The following is an 18334-nucleotide window of genomic DNA, read 5'->3' on the forward strand; positions in this document are numbered from 1 at the left end:
TTGATAGATGTCGTCTAGGGTTATGACGACGACGCACAAAGGTTAAACTTGCAATGGCAAAGCAGTTTGACGATGTTAGTCGAACAAATCAGAATCATGCTAGGGTTCTAATGGACTTCGAGTATCTAAATGAGGGTTGTACTCCGGTGAATGATCAATCTTCCAGTAAAGAAAGGTGGTTGATTTGAGAGATTTCTGGTGAGTTTTGATAGAACGTAGAGAAGCTGAAGAAGATAAAAAGCTATGTTGGGGAAAAATAAATGTAAAGAGATAGGGATACAATGTATACGAGAAAAGAGAGAGAAAGAGAATAAGCTCGAGGGAACTCCGACACGAAGGGTGTCTGGCGGCGGTGGTTCCATTCACCGGTGGTGGAGGTGGAGCTGGTGATGAAGGGGCTTATATGGGAGGGGTTTGGGTTATTTTATTTTATTTATTTCTTTGTTTTAAATTAAAAAAAATTCAAATTAATTTATGCATTTCAACAATTAAAAAAATAGAAAATATAAATTATAAGGGCATATTTGTCTTTTTAAGTGTATAGGGACCAAAATCACTAAAAAGATCCGAAATTTGACCAGTTATGCACCATCAAATTTTTTTGGATCAAATCCATATAATTTTGACAACCACATGGACTATTTTTACAATTTTGTCAAAGATTTTCAACATAGTAGGAGATTTGCCCATCTTCTCATTTTTGTAGGTAGAACTCTAAATTATATAATTTTATTAAAAATTAAAGATTTTCATATTTGGAGCTTAAAGAGATTTTCCCAAGTCTCACATAACTATTTTGATCCATCTTATAACTTATAACTAAATTTTAAAAAATAATAAACAAGATTAATCTGCTTAAAAGAAAAATAAAATCTCTAGGATTAAATAAGTTCTTAGATTTAAAAGAAAAATAATAATTTTCTTGATTAAAAAAAAAAATATCTCTGGCGTAAAAGTGGGCCGAAGTGGGAAAATGAGAAAAGTCGCCTTTACAGTCCGACGCCCGTTTATCTCACGCCAACTTTGTGGGGCCCGCAATTAAAAGAAAATTCTGGAAGCTGATCGCCCTATAAATTTGATACGCTGTAAATTTAAGCCAAACCCTAGTTCCATTTCCCATTTCTCTTCGATCTATTGCTGTCTCTGCTCCTCAATTTGTTACACCACCAATTACAACAGTTTTGCTTCCATATATCTTCGATCAGGTACTTCCTCTTCACGTATAAAGACATATAGCTGAATTTAATTATATGTATATGTAGTATACGTGACAATCAAAATTTGATTGTTTGTATGCACAGGGTTATGGTAGTATAGATCTCTAATTGTTGGCTTGGGTATTTTGATTGTCGTTGTGTCAATTGTCTCGTGGACTGATTTCTTATTCTTATTTGAATTAGGGCGTGATTAGACGGTGCTGATTTTTGGCTGTGCACTTGCGATCTGCTTTTACATTTGGGTGAGAGTAAAGCTCTGAGATCGTAAGTAGCTCTGGTGATGGCGTCGAAACGTATCTTGAAGGAACTCAAGGATTTGCAGAAGGACCCTCCTACGTCATGCAGTGCCGGTAAAACTACTTGTTTTCATTCTGAAGTCTAATTCTCGTAAGGAATCATGTTTTTCCATGATTGATTTGTGCTAGAACACTAGTTTATGTGGTTTGATTGCAAGTAAATGATGTTTTAATCGAGTGAAAAGCATGTTTATCAACAAAGTTTTGGTTAGGGGGTGTGGGTAATTCAGGGAAACCAAGTTTGTGTGGTATCTAATGACCCACTGCAAGTTTACATAGTTATACATAGAGCTTAAGGAACCCAATATTCTGTAAGCGTTATTGTTATCCTGCAGTGGATGTTGTGCGTCCTCTTGTTAAGCTGTGTTAATGGTGGCTGAATGATAAAAATGTCTGATTTAGGATTCTTTATACAAAATTGATTGCTCAATGGAATTCTACGAGTGAATACTATTTAGGTGCTTTTATCTTCTCTTGACTAATGACATCGAGGTATTTCAAGCTTGATATGTTAAGTAAATAACTTGTGATCACATATGTAGTCCTATTTGCTAAAGTTGACAATATCTGAATGATAAGTCTTTCTGAATTAGATTCTTTGTATTGAGAACTGATATTAGACCTTAGTATATGCATAAGCTGATGTAGTTTTGTTTATTATTATTATTATTATTATTATAGGTCCAGTTGCAGAAGACATGTTTCATTGGCAAGCAACAATCATGGGACCTAATGATAGTCCATACTCTGGTGGTGTGTTCTTAGTTTCAATTCATTTCCCACCTGACTACCCCTTCAAGCCTCCTAAGGTAGATTTGCTGCTTCTGTTTTATACCATTTTTTTTCAAACATAAGATTTCTGGTATTTTTTTAGGTCCTTGTATTTGAAAGATTAAAGTTTGTAGATTTTGATTTCCAGGTTGCATTTAGGACAAAGGTGTTCCATCCAAACATCAACAGCAATGGTAGCATATGCTTAGATATCCTCAAGGAACAATGGAGTCCTGCACTAACAATCTCCAAGGTCTGGTTTTGATCTTCTAAATATTTGTCTTTTTAAATTATTTTTAAATTTTTCTAATCAATCTGATTTCATACCACCGACATACAGGTGTTGCTCTCCATTTGCTCATTGTTAACGGACCCAAATCCTGATGATCCATTGGTGCCAGAGATAGCTCATATGTACAAGACTGATAAGACCAAATATGAAGCCACTGCTCGGAGCTGGACACAGAAGTATGCAATGGGATGAGAATATGATGCTATGATTGATTCATATTTTTGAATCTGGATGAGATATGGGATATGATGGATGGTTGAAAGAATAAAAATTGTTAAGCTTTTTCATCACTTTTTATTCTTCAAGTTGAAATTGAAATGTTAATGAAATGGTTGTTAAGATTTGTCTTCTCATCTTGGTTTCTGTAATATTGGATTTTGATTTACAGACTAAAAGACGTTTAGAAAAAGTGTTATTGTTATGTTTTCCAATCATAAGCAGTTCCTTCCTGAAAACCATCCTCACTCTTGCATGTTCTATTTTGTTTTCTTCCATTCCGTAGGCTAAAGCCATCTCCAATGTATTGAATTCTTAATAGTTCAATGTAATGTCATACCAAAATTTTACTTTATTTAGTATATTATTTGTAACTTTTAATTTCTAAATTGTAATTAGTAATTGGTCAGATCACGTTGATCTTCTCTGAACTTCATGAGAAGAAGTTAAATATCAAATTCAAAGAAACTGTGAACTTCATGATAATGCGGTATGTTTTTTGACATGATAATGTAACACATTGGAGAATAATTTATTAATATGTAATTTTATTATGTTGTGTTATAATAAAAAAAGATGTTATCTTTTTAAAATATTTTAAAGATTTAAATACTTTTTTATTGTTTAGAACAAAAAAAAAATATGAAGAAAATTAATAAATTAAAATATTGAATATAAAATAAAATAAAGTATATAATAAAAAACTAATAATATATAGTTTGTTTGTTGAAAAAAAAAACTAAATGTTATTTTCAATATAAATTGTTATAATAAGTTGAGAAAGAAAAAAAAATTCAACATATATTGTTATATTAAATTGAGAAAAAAAAAAAAAAAAACCAAATGCATTACACGATTCAATTGGGATTGAACCCCCCATTCGATACACTCTACCTATATTGTATTTTTAATTCATTGAATGTCATATCACAACTTTTTTACCCATTAAACTTTTCATACAACCCTAATTGGGGAGAGCCTAAGGCTATCCGAAGTGGGCACGCGTAAGTTTCCTAAGTGACACTAACTCACCGATGAATATCGTCTTGTGGACAGATGGTTTGGCTGTAGACTGACTTCTAGTAGTTGTGAAGACGAAACAAGACGAGCATTTTAATTGGTTCTTCCTTTTCCCTTCATATGTTCTCTCATTATCTCTCCTCCTTTTTGTCCCTTTACTACCAACCCACCGGTGAACACCATTTCCATAATCTAGTGGGTTGGTTGTGGAATGGTAAAATACATACGTGGTACTGAGTTGACTGGTGGTTTGACTGTGACCACTCCCCACAGTCTAAGGGTTGAATGGTCAATCCACTAAAAAAATGTTGCAACCTACACACCACATCAGCTCCACCACATGTCTACCACCAAATCACTAGCCATTGGAAATGATTACCACACATTTCTATATTTTTTAGTTTTTATTTTTTTAAACATTAGAATACATTAAAAAATAATTTTTAAACAAAAATAAAACATAATTATTAATTAAAAAAACATTACATTAACTAAAAACACACACAATTAAATCATAATTTACTTAAAAACATTAAAAATTAAAACCTAAATTACTAAAAACACATAGAAAATTAAAACCTAAATTACTAAAAAACATAGAAAACATAGAATATACTACTCGTCGTCGTTGCCGTCTTCGTCGTCGTCGGCCTCGTTTTCATCATCAGCGTTCGCATTCTCCTCTTCATCGTCATTGTCTTGTTGGGATTGCCTTTGTCATATGTGCTCAGTCAAATCATGACGTAGATTGTGATGTGTTTCACTGCTTTTTATTTCCAATAGTCTTGTGAAGTATGTCGGGCTGCCGACTTGTATTACTACAGGTGGATTAAGTATGTCTTCCGGACTATACATACAAAGTGTCTACCCTCTTCTTCTATTATCATGTTATGTAAAATAACACAAGCTGTCAACACCTTCGTCAATTTTGCCCTATCCCATGCTCGTGTCGGATGTTTGATTCTGTGCCACTTTTGTTTGAGGACTCCAGACGACCGTTCCACATCCTTCCTTGCCGATTCTTGTGCTAACTTAAATAATTTTCGTTTTTCATCTGCCGGATAGGAGTGTGATTTGACAAACGTAGCATACTCTGGATATATCACATCACCAAGGTAATACTCATAACTATATTGATGTCCATTCACAACATATGACATGTTTGGTGCTATACCATGCAAAATGTCGTTAACTAGCGGAGACGCTCCAAGTACATTCAGGTCGTTGTTTGACCCTGCCATACCAAAGAATGCATGCCAAAACCATAGGTTATGTGAAACAGTTGCCTCTAGTATAACAGTCAGCACGTCATGATCATCTCGTGTGAATTGACCTCGCCATGAATTGGGACAATTTTCCAAGTGCCAATGTGTACAATCAAGGCTACCAAGCATTCATGGCAAACCATGTTTAACTTCATGTGCGGCATACAACTATTCGACGTCACTCCTAGTCGAATGTCGCAAGTATATGTCACCGTAAAGCTCTATAACATACTCACAGAAAAGATAGGCACATTCTTGACCTATCCTCCCAGACATTTTCAAATATTCATCTCATCCGTTTGCGACTATGCCATATGTCAATTGTCTACGAGCTGCAATGCATTTTTGTATTGTACTAAAACCACGTTTACTCTAGCATCTCATCTCAATTGAAAAAACTCATAATTGTTCGCCAAATCTCTAGCTATACGTAAAAATAAATTTCTACTAATATGAAAACGATCTTCAAATTTCGATAGGTCGTATAAACTATCCGGGGCAAAGCAATCAGGTACCAAAAGTTCATGTGCCGCGATACGATCCCGATTGATCGAAATTCTACGTTTTTTCTCGCCATTTGAACTTTTGCCTCTTTGATGCACCATGTCTTGTGCCGTGGACAACAACGTGTGCAAAACCAACTCATCATCAGAATCATCATCGTCAGATGAAGAAGAATAAATTAAACCCATAAAATTATTCATATTGTGTTTAAAAGAGTGTTTGCTGCTGGATGTATAGAACAAATATATATATATATATATATATATATATATATATATATATATATATATATATATATATATATATATATAGGTTAAGTTTTAAAATTGAATAAAATTATTATTTTTAATTGTTCTAACGGTCAAAAGCGAAAAGCGGTAAAAAAAAACCCTCGCCCAATCAATTCATCCGTCTTCGCTGCTACTTCACAAGGCACCTACGCGCACTGGGGCGGTGTTCACGCGTAGATTGGCCTGCCACATTAGCTCCCACGCGTAGTTTTCCCTTCCATACCGGAAGGCTTTAGTTGCAGTAATCATATAGATAAAATGAAATCTGTTTAACGATAAGTCTATATGCTTAAATCTTTTTGCATCTTATATATGGATTTTTATATAATTAATTAATTTTTTTAATAAACTATTGACCTATCTTGTTTTTTAAGCTGTTTTAGCCTTCGAAGAACCTGTAAGAAACTTTGATTCCCTACAAAATGAGCACAATAATGAAAATATGAAAAAACAAATATTTTTATTATAAAAAAATCCAGAAAAAAAAGAAATTCTCCAAAAATTATAAAAATTTAAGGGATACTTTTCTACTCAATATACTAGTGACTTTGTAAAAAGATTTTTTTCGAAAATAAGTTTTTTGAAGTATTTATTTTTAATTTTAAGAAATATTAATTTTTAAAAAAAATATTGAACATAATATGATCCAAAATGTGACGATTCAAAATATTTATGATTAAAAAAAAACTTTTGATTCAACTTGTTTATGATCCTTAACTTGTTATGATCTAAAAATATTTAGACTCAAATATGTTATAATTCTTAATTATACATTTTATGATTCAAAATATGTAATGATCCATAATTTTTTTGAACAAAAACTATATTTAATTGAATATATTATTGATCCAAAATCATATGATTCAAAAATGATTTGATTCAAAATACTACGATTCATAATAATTTGATTCAAAATTTTATGATCTAAAAATAATATGATTTAAAAAAAATATGAACGGAAAATATTATGATCTGTAATATTATTCTTAAATAAAATTTTATAAATGTTAAACATTAAAAACTCAAACCGATATTTAGTTTAAAAAGTCAAAAAAAGCAAAAAATAAAAAAAACAAAATAATCAAAAAATAAAAACAAAAATAAAGAAAAACACTAGTACCTTCAAGTATGTAGTAAAGATGTTAAAAAAAACGAAAAAAATCAAAAAAAAAAAAAACAAAATAATTAAATAAAATGAAAAAAAATTTAAAAACGTTAAAACCGAGCATATATCTATTTAATTCTTTTTTGATTTTTTTTAACGGAAAATAATAAAAAAATAAATAATAAAAAATAAAAAATAAGCGAAAATAAATAATAAAACCACTTAAATAACGTTCCATGGACGTTCGCCGAACGTGATTAAATCCTCGATTCAATATTAGTTACCACGGACGTGGGTCGCATGAGAACGCACCACGACTAAGTTGCTGTTTGTTTTTTTAAAAAAACATTTTCAAACCACTTTGTGCTGCGCGGCGCAACACACGCGCAACACTTTCCCTCCCGCAACAGTTTGTTTTTTGGAAGACTTCAGACTGCAAAACCTCTGCGCGTGTGCTGCGTGGCGCAGCACTTGACTTGCCTCTTCAAACTTCTTCAACTTTTATTTTTTGAAGTGTTTTTTTAGAATTCTGGTATAACTTATTATTTTTTTTTTAAAAAAAGCTTTTATTTACGGATTTGATACAATTTCTTATTATAGTTTCCACAAATTTTTTAAACTTGATTTAAAAAAAAAAACTTTGAGTTTTTTTTTAATTTTTTTACCTTTTCCGTTAATAATATTTTCAGTTTCGGTTTCATCTTTTTTAACGTGTATAATTTTTTACGAACTTTGTAGACATCGTTTGCAATACTTTCTTAATTTTTTTATTATTTTCTTTTTTATGTTTTTTAAAATTAGTTTTTTTCTAGAATAAAGTTGTTAGCTTCTTTTATATTTTTGTAAGTTTTTTTTAAAAAGTTTTATACTTTTTGTTTTTTATATGTTCTTTTTGTACTCTTTCAATGTTTTAATACTAGAATTATTAAAATTTCGGTATTGAAAACTATTTTCAGTTTATAAAATTAGTTTATTTAAATTTCAGTTTACTGCAGCAGTCTGCAGATATTAAAAAACAAACATGCTTCTTATTATGGACTGCAGCTGTTTGTTCCACCTCTTCTGCTACAGAGGACTGCAGAGGTGGTCCGCAGAGTTCATGAATTTTCGTTTCGAAAAAACAAACAGCACCTAAGTATTTGGTTTAGCGTTTGTGCCATTGACAAAATGGGTGGTGAAGAATTGTCCTCACTGTCATCACCATTTTTTGAATCCTCACCGGAACCGGATCTTATATTGAAATGATCAATATAGAACCAAGTAAAACCCATAGAACTATAAAACTACATTTATAACCTTAGGATTATTATACCAATGGATTAGATTAAAATGGTGTACAATTATGGGCCATTATACATTGAATCATACACACATAAAGGTATAATAGGTTTTTTCAAATTTATACACTTACAGCTTGTTCCCGAGTTGTGGTTAAGGAGAGAATGGGAGGGATACAAATGGAAGGTGAGGGATGTCGAAGGAAACTCGTGTTCCCGAGTTTAATTAATTGAAGGAAAATGAGGGGAAGGAAAGGATTTTCCTTCCAAAATTTCCTCCCAAATTGGACAGAAATCGGAAAAAAAAAGTTGGAAGGTATCTAGCCTTGATCTTATTATGGACCATTATACCCTCAACCCTGTTAATAAAAGATAACGTAGCCGCAAGTCTCATATAATCGTCTTGCTCAACTTCCTTCGTCCTTCTCATATTCGCGCCATACCCTCTAATCAGGTACGCTTCGTCCTTTCTATACAATTTTTTTCTTCATCTTCTACCTGCATGATGTTCCCAATGTGCAAAATGTGCTGATCAATTGAAGTTACAATAGAATTTTGATAGTAAATCTACAAGTTCATGTGAATGTTTGTTTGTTTTCCATTAGACTTTTTATTACATACTTTTAAACATGGTTGTGAATCTATGATTATTCATAGTCGTTGAATAATAATCTACACTTTTAATATTCTCTCTCACACTATAATGACGAACCAAAATTCAAAATGTACGAGCCAAAATTCCATGTCTTTTCTTTTTACTATTATCTTGTTACATACTGATGGGTTTTATACAAACAAACAATCATATGTGTGCATGCAACCCTAATTTGAGGATCTATGTTTTCACTATTAGACATACACGCATTGAACACAAAAACTAGAAACCCTAGGAGGCACATGTAATTTTCGAAATTAACATATAATTAGGGTTAGGATACATACATTTATTGTTATATTGTAATAACAATCAAATCCTTGAAGATCTTGAACTTTGGTAGCAAGCGCCACAAGTGTCGCACCTCTAATGGCTCATAAACAAACCTAGCAACCAAGGATTACTATGGAGAGAGAAGGGAAGTGGAAAATTTGGCCCTAGCCTCTCTTAGATTTCCCTTCCACGAAATCCAACCCTATAGGGGTTTATATAGGTGATAAGGAAGGTTTAGGATAAGGCAGGTGTATCTTAGATAACCCTAATCCCTTAACTTCCTCCCTAAGGCTTCCAAGGCACCCTTAGAGCCCAAGGAAACCCTAGGGCACTCTAGATTTCGTTCCATCCCTCTAAGGGAGGTTCTAGAATGCTCAATGCTCAACTTTTGAACATTGTCACCTTTATTCCCTGCAGTTTCAATTAATTCCTTTAATCCCAAAATTAGTTCCAAATTAATTTCTGATTAAATATTAATTAAACAATATGATTTCTAATTAATATATTATATCCATAATACATTAATAAATTAATTTATTAACCAATTAATAAATTAATAAATCATTCTTCTCTCTCTAACAATAATCCTATTCAATTGTCAGGTTTGAAGGCAACCCAAAAGGACATTGCTACTATCAATTCAAGTATATACAAATTATAGTTATGGGCTTAGACACCTAATCCAACAGTCTCCCACTTGGATAAGTCTAATAACTATAGTTGTAAGTATAACTTCAAAATTGTCTAGAAAATTTTAGCTACCAAAAACCGCTGTCGAACTCTGGTCTTATCAGTGACGTGTCCTTAAGATAAGCGATCATATATTCCTCCATTCTAGATATCGTATAGACTGAGACATGGATTTTAATCATTCTCTCTGTCTATGTGTTTCTCGATTTTCGATTTATGACGACTGACAACAGACTACAATTGAACACATCAACTTAGTCCTGGCTTGGCCAAGCGCTTAGGGTGTCATCACTAAATCATCGAGGGGCCCACAGATATAGCTTTTATCCACTTTGGGTAAAAGGAATGGATAAAACTCGACTCCAATGCTCGTTTGTATCTACTCATCAAATCACACACAACAATATGTTTTATAACACCAAGTTACTGGTGCGTTTACATATTATCAATGTACAACCGACTTGCAGAATACAACTCACACGTCTCGGTTTCAAGAATATAAGATATTATCGTCTCACCAATCACTCGTGATAAAATCCATGAAGCGATCCAAGTGAGTGTGGGTTTAATCCAATACTCTAATCTTATAGCAGCACTCATGAACTCTGCAGCAAACTTGTGCTATGTCTAAACACTTTAGACAATCTACAGACGGATTCATGACAGTCTCCATTCATACCTACTTCCAAAGTATGAGCGACTGTGGAGGATTTGAATAATCTTATTATTCGGGAAGTCAAAACATGCAAAGTGAAACACAAGAATAATACTAATCCTATATGGCCCCAAACCTTTGAGTATAAATAAAACATTTTTTTATTTAATCACCATATTGATTACTTATTATTTGTTGTTTCGGGTAATCAACTTCTTACTTGAATTATAACAATAGTTGTCCCATGCACCAAGCACGCACAGTATGTTTACCTATAGTCCTTACTTCATGAAATTGATCAAATGAACACATTTCCAATGATGCTCATTTCACAATTCCTAATCCTAATCATTAGTGTAAGAATACAAATTTCTTGCCACTACTAGAATATGTTAGATTCTAACATTTTATGCAACAGTCCTTTCGTAATGTCACGACACAAAAGTCACAAAGACTCGGCCAATGAAATTACAAAGTGCTCTATTTGAGATTGTTACACGACAATCCCATAGATGTGAAGTCTCACATTCAAAGTACATTCCTTTGAACATCCTTCTTGCATAAAAGTTTCTAATCTAGACATAAATTCTTAACGTTCAACTCCCAATATGGAAACATTTCCATATTTGTCATATGACAACTCATTCTAAATAGAATCTTGTCTATTCATAATAATGTTAATATGGTCCATCCATTAGTATACTTCCAACTGCTCACAAGCGACCAATCCTTGGCGAACCTTAGATTGTCCTTTACGGTTGTTTAATTATTTTAGTCAAATCCGGTTCTAGTCCTTTTTTCCCTCTTAATGCCCTAGACACTTGGAAAATTTTAGAACGGTCAAATATTACAACATATGAAATCAATCCTATACGAGAAGCGTATGAGACACGATTCATAATGTCTTACATAAAAGCATGATACTTTATCAGCCATTTGTCATAATATTTCTATTTGCCACGTTCTCACAATTCGAACCATGAAGAGGGATGCCGTAATCATAATCGAATTTTGAGAATGCAGTTAATATATCCTTGACTAAATTTGATTAAACTTTCTCGATCTAAGCTTTTAGATTTGAAACGAAGTATAACATTCTCTCCCTTAATTATAGCAAAACAACTTTTTAACCCCTGAAACTTTGCAAAGTGAAACGTTTGTTTTCTATAACTAATATTGCCAACCTGCAACACTTAAAATAATAATCATGCTCCCACTATCATAATGATTATCCATTCTAGCATAACATTTATGCTCCGACTAGCTTTGACACGTATTCAGAAATCAGTTAAACTTCTAGAAAACAATACTTATTGACTTCTAAAGTTCATCGTTTCTAATACGATATGCTTCGATAAGCATTTATCTAAGCTTCTCAAAATCATACACCTTTCCTTAGATAGCTCATATGTGTGTCTAAACTAATTCAGAACTTATATTACTAAGTCCCAAACGTTCAGACTAATCGCCAAATCTCACAATTCGAACTATGAAGAGGGATGCCGTAATCATAATCGAATTTGAGAATGCAATTTACATAATCGCTATCTCCTTAAAATCTCTCTTAGTGAAAGAGTTTCCTCACAATCATTTTCATGAAGAAGAGAAACCTTATGACACTTAGATTTTATAGTGTATGTGTTCCTATCAATGTGAATTTGTCATAACCATCATCGTAAGATAATGTTCGTGACAAATCCAAACTCATATGGACAGAACTTGTTCATACTTGATTTCTTGCCATCAAGGGTCCCACCATTGCTTCCAAGTTATTTAGCAGTTCACCTATACTTGTCAATGTTCTTTCATTGAACAAGGTGCTTGCCTTTATGCAGTCTATTGAGAACTCGTAGAACTCATATGCATAGTTTACTAAACTGGAATGGCACATAAACAAAGATATGTCAACACGATAGGTTACAAACCTCAAGTCGTGCGCTAGTGTTTAATAATAGGTTTACTCTTGATTAGTTCTTGAAACTTTTCAAGATCATTTAGACTCCCACTGGCCTCTTGACATATAAGATTCTCCTGTCAAGAAACATTTCTTGACAAACAAATATTCAATAGTTAGTGTGGATTCTTATCAAGAAAAACACTACACACAATTGGTATTAGTTGGTCTTTGTCTTATCCAAGACATCACAATTTACCAATTTCAAACGTGCAAGAGTAAGAAAAAAAATTTCTACTTCACATTTGAAGATTGTGTTAGAACTTCTTAAGATGTGTCACTCAATTCACAATCTTGGAGTATGACTCTAAGACTTGATTTTTGAACGAAGTATGACTCATCCTTTTGATTTAACCATTTCAACAATTTTTGATTCCTCTTCTTAGCCATACTAGTGCACTAAGATGTCCTTAGAGGATTAATTGTGATATGGTTTCATAATCAACAAGACGATCATAAAACACGATACAAAAGTACTTTCCCTTCTTCTTAGATTGGAGAAACTTTTATCTTTCTGCCTAATTGATTCTTCTTATTCGTTCTGCCATACATTGAAACTTTTCAATGATTCAGAATTACACTTAAACTTGTAAGCATAACCACATTTACTAGACTTTTAGTAAATCATGACGAATAATCTTATTGTTCTTTGTGGTGGACTTGACTAGTGCACAACATTGTGTACCGGTTCTCCTAGTCCTTCACTTGACTCTTTGTCAAGGAATTAGTCTTAATTTTCCAAAATTTTGACATTTCCACAAATAACATAACTAAGAATCACATCCATTTTAACATTGCTAAAACTAGAAATACACAAACGTCAATTTTTCATACATGCCATTGCAAGGAAATAAATAAATAAGACAAAAACAAAAATTTATTTTATTTATAAAAGGTGCGGAAAAACTTGTCCATACAATGCAATTCAAATGAAAAACTACGCTATTTCATATTCCTAAGAAATCTATCATAACTCTAAAAGTAGTAGCTCCAAAAATCCGATCATCGAATCATGCGATCGAAATCCATTTATTCGCGATCAGACTCAACTTACTTCTTCCTTTAAGCTTCCTCTCTTTTCTTCGTTTCTACAAAACGTCAAAAAAATAATCTTATCACATAATGTATTAAGAATCAAAAATAGGAACTTACAGAGTTAGTTAATGGATTTTACCTGAAGTAGAGTCATACGTCTTGACTCTCCCATCTCTTAGATCTCTCAGGTAGACAGGGCAGCTTCGTCTCCAATGCCCCTTCTCTTGGCAATAAAAGCAAATTGACTCTTTTGGAATAGCACACGAAACTACCTGAGACTTTGACTTTCTCTTATGGTCAAACTTTTTGACCATGGCATGCCTTTCGTTGCCATTGCCTATGTCCATGGAGGTTTGGAAGGCAGATCTACCAATCAACTTTTCTTCTCCAGTGCGCCAAATCATTTTTGGTTCAGCGGCAACAAACAAATAGGTGAGATCGATAAGGATCATGTCGTGTTCCATCATATAGTACTCTCTTACGAACTCACTATATGAGTCAGGAAGCGATTGAAGAACCCAGTCAACAGCCAGCTTCTCACAGACAACGACTCCCAGCATCCTTAACTTGTCAATGTGCGACTTCATCTTAAAGACGTGTGCACACACTGACTTTCCTTCTTCGTGTTTACTTGCCAAAAGGGCTTGAGTGAGCTTGAACTTTTCAAGCCTTCGAACTTGTGGGTCAGGGATAACAATAGGAGGAGGTGGAGGAAGTGAAGAATGATCTCTTGTTCCTCGATCGAATCGCGGAATATCATCTTCATGTGGAAAGCTTGTTCCAAGGGATTTGGGAAGACCATAGTTAGAATCAGACATCTACAAAACGGGAGAAAATTCAAGTTAGTTGATTGAGTCCTTAATAAAACACCCAAATGAGATATTAAGGCTAGGATCCAACACAATGTTCTACAATTTGGAAGAGGGATGCCGTAATCCAAATTGCAGAACATTTGAAGGTAGGTAAATGGCGATTTACCAATTTCCACCATGAAAAACGAAAAGGAAATTTAAGTTTTAAATGAATTGAAACTCCTAGATCTTTTGAGATTCATTGAACTTTTCAATGGCATGTTTAAATCTTGATTGTGCCCTTCATTTGTGACTGGGATGCCGAGGATCACAAACAAGGTGTGGATAACCATGAAAATTAGCTCGGTACTCTCGATGTTACGAATCACCTAATCAATGTGTCGGTTAACCATACACGCTCCATTGATCTATGATAAACATCAAGCTACCCATTGCCATCCTTCATTGGTCCCATATTAGTGTGTCGGTTAACCACACACGCTCCACTAATCGACCAATAAGGGTGCAATGTGCAATTTCATGGATTAGCACCAATTCCACATTTTTCCTAAAGTAACTAAGATTTGAGAATTTATAAAAGTGTTTAGTTACTTCGTTTTTCATTATACTTATAATGGAAGGTTGTGTCCTATCCTACCTGTTCGGCTAACGACCCTCCACTAGTCAAGAGTGCGGTGGGTAAGAGTGGATACCCATTCAATTGCCATTTTATAGGCAATTTCCTTAAACGCCCGTTATAGACCAGCTTCGTGAATGAGGCCTATTAACGGTAAGACTGACTCTTTACTTATACATATATAATATATTAGACTTTTAATTTTATATAGTATAAGGGTGTATTTTAAACTTTTAAAATACTAGGGTTTTTTAATTTTTTTTTTAAATTTTCAAAAATTAAAACCATTTAATTTAAAATCTTAAAATTTTTAAAAAAACTTTTGATTTAATAATTATTCAAAAAATTAAACGATTAATTACATTATTAAATCAAATAAGGATTACCAATTTAAATTAAACATATTAACTTAATTTAATCCTTTATCCATGGATTTCGAAATTTAGGTAGGGATATCTTTAATTATCCAATTAAACAATTTACAAGATAATTACAAAAAATAACAACCTACTAACTTATTCCTTAGATTTCGAAATCTTCTACTTGGAGTGGAAGGCAAGACTTTCAACCTCGCCAAAAAATCAAAAAACCCTAGGGTTAGGAAACCCTAGATTTCGACTTCAAGGTGGCCAAAGGAAAGGGTTTGAAAAACCCTTAGGGATTTTTGAAAAACAGGGTTCTAAAACCTTAATTTGCGAAAATTTAAAGACCTTAGGGTTTAATAGCCATAAACCCTAATTTTGTCTAGTTCAATCAATTGTACCAAATCTAATTGAAAACAAAAACCATACGCTCTAATACCACTGATGGGTTTTATACAAACAAACAATCATATGTGTGCATGCAACCCTAATTTGAGGATCTATGTTTTCACTATTAGACATACAAGCATTGAACACAAAAACTAGAAACCCTAGGAGGCACATGTAATTTTCGAAATTAACATATAATTAGGGTTAGGATACATACATTTATTGTTATATTGTAATAACAATCAAATCCTTGAAGATCTTGAACTTTGGTAGCAAGCGCCACAAGTGTCGCGCCTCTAATGGCTCACAAACAAACCTAGCAACCAAGGATTACTATGGAGAGAGAAGGGAAGTGGAAAATTCGGCCCTAGCCTCTCTTAGATTGCCCTTCCACGAAATCCAACCCTATAGGGGTTTATATAGGTGATAAGGAAGGTTTAGGATAAGGCAGGTGTATCTTAGATAACCCTAATCCCTTAACTTCCTCCCTAAGGCTTCCAAGGCACCCTTAGAGCCCAAGGAAACCCTAGGGCACTCTAGATTTCGTTCCATCCCTCTAAGGGAGGTTCTAGAATGCTCAATGCTCAACTTTTGAACATTGTCACCTTTATTCCCTGCAGTTTCAATTAATTCCTTTAATCCCAAAATTAGTTCCAAATTAATTTCTGATTAAATATTAATTAAACAATATGATTTCTAATTAATATACTATATCCATAATACATTAATAAATTAATTTATTAACCAAGTAATAAATTAATAAATCATTCTTCTCTCTCTAACAATAATTCTATTCAATTGTCAGGTTTGAAGGCAACCCAAAAGGACATTGTTACTATCAATTCAAGTACATACCAATTATAGTTATGGGCTTAGACACCTAATCCAACACATACAACCAATACATCTTTGAAGAAACTAAGTTCATTATCTCCCTGTTTTAGATGAAAGTGTGGACGTTCTCTGCATTAATTAATTTATAGTTTAGTGTATCACACTATGTCTCTCGTATGTGTTTGGTGCTCATATTCAGACCACATGTATGAGAATATGTTGAATCCTTAAAGATCTTACGTAATAGGCACACAAGTTATAAATTTTATGATATCTTGAATTCTTCTGCTATGTAATATTAACATTCATCATTATGATGAAAGATCTATATAGGTAGTTTTGTTATGTAGAAGACAACATGATAGAACATGTTGTATAATGTGTTTGGCAACTCATGTGACCAAAACTTATTTTTTTAGTGTCATATCTAGAAAGTTGTTTTCTATGCAAAATAGTAAATAACTCGAACTCTCAATCATAAAAAAATGTGTTCTTTTGGTCCTAGGCAACTGCTCTTGTTGTATTAATAGAAATAAATGGTTTGTGGCAGAGTCTATTTCTTATGGCAGATGTAAATGTGCTAAGCCACAAGTCTACTCATTCCTAATACTGAAGACTTGGAAGTCAATAATTAATTTGTATCCTTTGTCATTGGGATTTTTTTTCTTGATCAAATGATCGGTTCCTATTTCAATCTTTTTCATATTAGGATTTATAGTTAAATGTCTAGCCGAAGTCATGCTTTTTCATGTTACATTACTCATCCATATATTACCATGTTTAAGTTGCATTTTAGGATTAGGAGAGTGCCATGGCCATCCAAGATGATGATGGGGAAAAAAGACGAAGGCTGGTGGTTACTCTAATGTTCATGACCATTATAATACATCGTAGACTTTCGACAAAAATTAATCATAATTTACTAAGTAAGGAAGAAATGTTAAAGCGTCAACATGAACGAGAATGACTATTACATAAAGTTTTAAAAGGTGGGAAATGTCGTGAGCTTATTCGTGTGAGTAAGCAAGCTTTACAAAGTTGTGTACTATCTTACAACGTGACGGTGGCCTCCGACCTACGCAACGCATGTCTGTTGAAGAACATGTTGCAAGGTTTCTGTACATCATAGGTAACGATATGAGAAACACCATGGTCTCTTTCATGTATGGACGCACTAAATCTACAACAAGTAGGTGGTTCCATAGAGTTCTTCATGCGGTTGTAGCATTAGAAAGTTACTACATTCAACAACGTAAAGGTGATGTTGTCCCGAAAGAAATTCAAGAGAAAACGAGATTTTATCCCTAGTTCAAGAATTGTGTAGGGGCAATTGACGGGTCACACGTTCGTGTAAAAGTAGCCAATAAGGATGCCGCTAGATATCGTGGTCGCAAGGGTTACCATATGATAAATCTCTTAGCCGCATGTTCATACGAGGTCGGATTTCAGTGTTCTTTATATGTACAAAATCATTGCCACATACACTATGACTTTGGTTAATATTATTTATAAAAAATAATCTTCTATTAAAAAACCATTTTTTAACACTTATTATCTATAAATTAAGTAGCTCGAATCTTCAGACGTTACATCAAATTATATATGTGGTCAATTAAACACAAATCAAATTCAAGGATTCTGGTTAAACAATGACACAATCACTAGAATTGAAACATACATCAAGCATCAAGTCATATGCTCCAAATCAAATGATCATCATGTTTTGAATAGAAACTGGAAACTAGGTTTTAGCCACACATGACAAAAAACAAATCAAACAAAGTAATGGGATTGAAAGAGTTTAA

At 33.1% G+C, this 18334-nt stretch overlaps 1 protein-coding gene across 2 annotated transcripts; it reads left to right on the forward strand.

Annotated features, from left to right (window-relative positions):
• Positions 1-1071: 1071 nt before the first annotated feature.
• Positions 1072-2985, forward strand: LOC145136511 (ubiquitin-conjugating enzyme E2 28-like). 2 transcript variants are annotated; one of them, XM_079070636.1, is made up of 5 exons: positions 1072-1205; positions 1412-1567; positions 2195-2322; positions 2433-2537; positions 2625-2985. In XM_079070636.1, the coding sequence occupies exons 2-5, from the start codon at positions 1498-1500 to the stop codon at positions 2766-2768; spliced, it is 447 nt and encodes a 148-aa protein (XP_078926762.1). In that variant the 5' UTR covers positions 1072-1205; positions 1412-1497; the 3' UTR covers positions 2769-2985. The 2 variants fall into 2 exon arrangements, with proteins under 2 accessions (XP_078926762.1, XP_078926761.1); XM_079070635.1 differs by having other exon boundaries at positions 1094-1205; positions 1401-1567.
• Positions 2986-18334: the final 15349 nt, after the last annotated feature.

The sequence above is a fragment of the Lactuca virosa genome, chromosome 9 (genome assembly GCF_052849685.1).
Source record: "Lactuca virosa cultivar CGN04683 chromosome 9, Lactuca_virosa_CGN04683_v6, whole genome shotgun sequence".
Lineage (NCBI taxonomy): Eukaryota > Viridiplantae > Streptophyta > Magnoliopsida > Asterales > Asteraceae > Lactuca > Lactuca virosa.